At 37.0% G+C, this 4554-nt stretch overlaps 1 protein-coding gene across 3 annotated transcripts in view; it reads left to right on the top strand.

The window, feature by feature from the left end:
* The window catches only part of LOC107689059 (zinc finger protein 652-like), a 17859-nt gene that overhangs the window by 9659 nt on the left and 3646 nt on the right, over positions 1–4554 (top strand). For all 3 annotated transcript variants that reach the window (XM_016486945.1, XM_016486944.1, XM_016486943.1), the window contains 3 exons: positions 2309–2456; positions 2607–2722; positions 3969–4113. In XM_016486945.1, the coding sequence (XP_016342431.1) occupies positions 2309–2456; positions 2607–2722; positions 3969–4113 (409 nt within the window). The remainder of the gene's footprint in view (positions 1–2308; positions 2457–2606; positions 2723–3968; positions 4114–4554) is intronic.

Genomic DNA, 4554 nt, shown 5'->3' with positions numbered 1-4554 from the left:
GCAGCAGCACCCGGGGAGCAGTTGGGGGTTCGGTGCCTTGCTCAAGGGTCTCACTTCTGTCGTGGTATTGAAGGTGGAAGAGAGCACTGGTCATTCACTCCCCCAACCTACAATCCCTGCTGGACCTGAGACTCGAACCCGCAATCTTCGGGTTACAAGTCCGACTCTCTAACATTAGGCCATGAATACCCCATAATATTTTTGTTTTAATTAATGTTTCTGTACTATTTTTGGTCAAATAAATGTAGCCGTGGTGAGCATAAGACTCTTCTTCTAAAAGCATTAAAAAATCTTACCAACCCCAAACTTTTAAATGGTAGTGTATGTGCAACACAACAATATGATATTGTTGTTATCATATTGCAATATGGTGGTTGACTGTTTTTTTTTTCTAGGCTTGATTGTGTTTATGGGGTACAGTCTAACATGTGTTAATGCTTCGTTTAAAAAAAACAAACATTATTTTTCACATAATTTACCTTTATTCTACGCCGCTCTGTCCCTTCTCCCATAAACGTGCTGATCATTTCCTTCTTTTATGAAGCCCCTCCCTCAGAAATAGGCGATGGGCTCTGATTGGTTAGCTGGCCCAGTGTGTTGTGATTTGCTAAACCGCCTCTAGTATGCGTCTAAACGTCCCGCCCCTCTCCTCAGCGGCATGTGTTCCGGTTGTATTGTAAACAATGGCATCGTCAATATTGCTTATCAGTTTGAGCCCGATTGAGACGCAGAGGATATTATTGAAGAGGATCGCGTAGAACCTGTGCAAGCACGGCTTTTAATGGTATGTTTTTTGTTTGTTGTTGTCTCACACTTTTAGATATGCTATTATTTGTAAATGCTAATGCTTCTGTTAGCTTTTAATATATGGTTTTATCCTGATTAAAGCTTTAATACAGTACGGCAACCACACGCGCGCGTCCATGTATAACGCTTCTCATAGCTATGTGAAAATAAGTGTATAAATAGAACAGTTCATTGTTGGTGCTGAGCTGAAAGAGAGAGAGATGCAGAGCATGTGCAGAGCAGGGGGACGCGAGGAACAGTATTAAGAACCGCTGCTTTAGAACATTGATTTTGAATCTTGTGAATATATTAGAATCATTAGAAGACAGAATCACAATTCATATATGAATAGATTTTTACGTGCACCCCTAGTCTTCTCTTCCTCTTCTCTAAAGCAGAGCAGCATGGCCTCGCCCCCTTTGCTGCCTTTTCCCGGGGCCGGGGTTTATCTGGGTTTGTGATGTCACAAACCTGGGAAGTAACTCGTTGTAGTCCCTATGAGCCGTTTTTGTAGGCATTAAACTGCCAGAATTTTAAAAGACGATATCTCTGTTTGCATTGAACTTTCTGCGCCGCAACTTTGCAGATATTGTTTATGCTCAAATGGCAACATTACACACTAACTAACGTTAAAAAAGTGAAATCGCAATCAACCACCCCTTTAAATTAACATTGATTAAAGCTAAAGTTGCAAAAGTTTCATTTTCTTTTCCATATTCAGTGTTTATTAAGTTAGATTGATGTGTGTGACTTGTACTTCAGTAATGATTATTGTAATTATTGATGCACTGTTATTAAAATTCTGGCTTGCACCATTAATTGTTTTCATGTTATGGCTAATAAATTACCAATATTTAAATTATGTAAGGTAAAATAATAAAGTAAACATTAATTCAAATAGCACTATTCTAGTCACATGCTTCACAGTATATAAAAAAACAAAGCAGTAGATTGTTCCTCTGTTGTTAGTCACTTTGGATAAAATCATCTGCTAAATACATAAATGTAGATAAAAAATTTAATTTTGTCTAAAGCTATTACAAGACGAAAACTAAAAAAAATTACTAATTTTAAATGCTGAATTTAGGCATTACAACATCATAATGTACAGTATGAATGATGGATATTAATTTTTTTTAATTATTTTTCATATTCATTTGCTAAGGATTACATTTAATAGTGTTATTATTAAATAATTAGTGTTTTCAATGGCAAAGGTACTATTTTGGTGATGGCAAAGGTAAAAACAGGAGAAATTAACGTGCAATTAAATGTCCAATATCAGCCAACTGAGATAAATTCTCAAATAAATTGATAACTGAAGTATAAATATCAGATCTGATTTGAAAGATGAAGTGCATTAAAGGATAGGAATGTTAATATCAGTCCTGACCAGCAGATGGAGACTTCATTCATGTTTAGAGGGCTATTGAGCCTCAGAAAAGGGGTCTGAGTAGATATATCACTAAATATGGTATTCTTGTACTGTATAACAGTGTGTCTCTGTTTTTTTGTGTCTCAGTGTGTTTCATGTAATAAGTCCTTTAAGAAACTGTGGTCCCTCCACGAGCATATTAAGATTGTCCATGGCTTTGCTGAGAAGAAATTTGCCTGTGAGATTTGTGAGAAGAAATTCTACACTATGGCCCATGTCCGTAAGCACATGGTCGGTATGTACAGTAAACATGCACACAGACACACTTCAGCACTGCCCGAGTGAACACTTGCATCTTCAATATCAAGATAAATGTCTATACAGCCACAAAATACATATGAAACATTTGTATGCCTAATACAACAGGTCTTCTGTCTGTCTCTAGCTCACACAAAGGACATGCCGTTTACCTGTGAGACCTGTGGAAAGTCTTTTAAGCGCAGCATGTCACTGAAAGTGCATTCACTGCAGCATTCAGGAGAGAAGCCCTTCCGTTGTGAGGTATGAACACATTATATGGCACAATTCATAAGTGGTCTGTTCTGATATTGTGACTGAGAGAAGTTAAAGCAATCCATAAAATACAATGCAAATACATAAAATCATGCATTTGGGATGTGTTAATGTTAAAAGACATACAAGTCATAGACGGATTGAGTGACATGCTTATCCTAGAAAACCATAAATTACAAAATTATCAATAAAAAAATGATTATACAAGGTAAAAGAAGATATAATACCGGTTACAAGGTTGGTACAGGTTGAATCCTTGCTTAAAGGGTTACTCCACCGCAAAATGAAAATTTTGTCATTAATCACTTACCCCCATGTCGTTCCAAACCCGTAATAGCTTCGTTCGTCTTCGAAACACAATTTAAGATATTTTGGATGAAAACCGGGAGGCTTGTGACTTTCCCATTGACTGCCAAGTAAATTACACTGTCAAGGTCCAGAAAAGTATGAAAGACATCGTCAGAATAGTCCATCTGCCATCAGTGGTTCAACCATAACGTTATGAAGCGACGAGAATACTTTTTGCACAGAGGAGACGAATTGTTGAATAAAGTCGTTATTTTTGTTTTCTTCGCGTACAAAAAGTATTCTCGTCGCTTCATAACGTTGCGGTTGAACCACTGATGGCAGATGGACTATTCTGACGATGTCTTTCATACTTTTCAATGTTGTTTAGTTTATATTTATGGCACCCTCTTGTAGACTGTTGATTTAAAAATCTTGTTCGCTGATCTTTTCCTCCTAACTGAAATTTTTTTTAGAATTCAAATGTAATTCAAATGTAGAAAATGGTTAAGTAAAAAAAGTTTGTGGATGGACGAACTGCTTGTCAGAGGAATCTTGTCTCATCACTGTTAAGATCAGTGTCTAAGTCTGTTTGCTCCATGCAGATTCATTTTGAATCTCTAATAATGTATTCTCTTTTGGTTTTTCCCTCAGCTGTACTTTGGGGCATCTTTTTCTTAGAAATGCATTGGGGGTTTACTTTACACACCGTGAGGGTGGTCAGGGTGGGGCTCATTGGTTTCAGTTAAGGGTGTAGTGTGAGAGAGTCTGAACAAGTGGGATTGGCCTGATTCCTATAAGTAGTATATCAATGACAGGCTTATGAACCATAATGACAGGTTATTGTGGTCATATTACAAAGTTGGGATTGCTTCAGTCTGGCCCTGATTTGAAGTGAGGCTGAAACAGCATCCACCCACACGCTGTCTATTTCTGTGTGTGTGCGCAGAATTGTGACGAGAGGTTCCAGTACAAATACCAGCTGCGGTCTCATATGAGCATTCATATAGGACACAAGCAGTTTATGTGCCAGTGGTGTGGCAAAGACTTCAACATGAAACAGTATTTCGACGAGCACATGAAGACACACACAGGTGAGCTGACCCATGGTCAATGAATACACTCTCTTTTGTTATCTTTCACATATACTTGGAAGTTACTTTTACTATAATAATGATTATTCTAATCTACAGTGGCCCCAAAAAACATTGCAACAAGCACACTTTTGTGAAAAAAGTTTTTTTTTTTTTTAGTTTTTTTTTTATGATATAATCATTTGGGCAGAATGGTCACTCTATCTAAATGTCAGACTGAGTGAAGCAGGCCCGTATTGCATATTGTACAATTTAAATTAAAAGTTAATTAAAACGTCGTTAATTACCTCCACCCAAAAATGAAAATTCTCTCATCATTTACTGCCCCAAACATATATGATTGACTTTCTTCTGTGGAACACAAAAATTGTCCATCTTTGTGAGTCCATATAATGCAAGTGAATGGGTCCCTTAAATTTGACACTTTAAAAAAATTACATA

This window comes from Sinocyclocheilus anshuiensis, unplaced genomic scaffold (genome assembly GCF_001515605.1).
Source record: "Sinocyclocheilus anshuiensis isolate Anshui unplaced genomic scaffold, SAMN03320099.WGS_v1.1 scaffold653, whole genome shotgun sequence".
Lineage (NCBI taxonomy): Eukaryota > Metazoa > Chordata > Actinopteri > Cypriniformes > Cyprinidae > Sinocyclocheilus > Sinocyclocheilus anshuiensis.
Note: the sequence above shows the minus strand (reverse complement) of the source record. Positions and strands in the feature narration are given on the sequence as shown.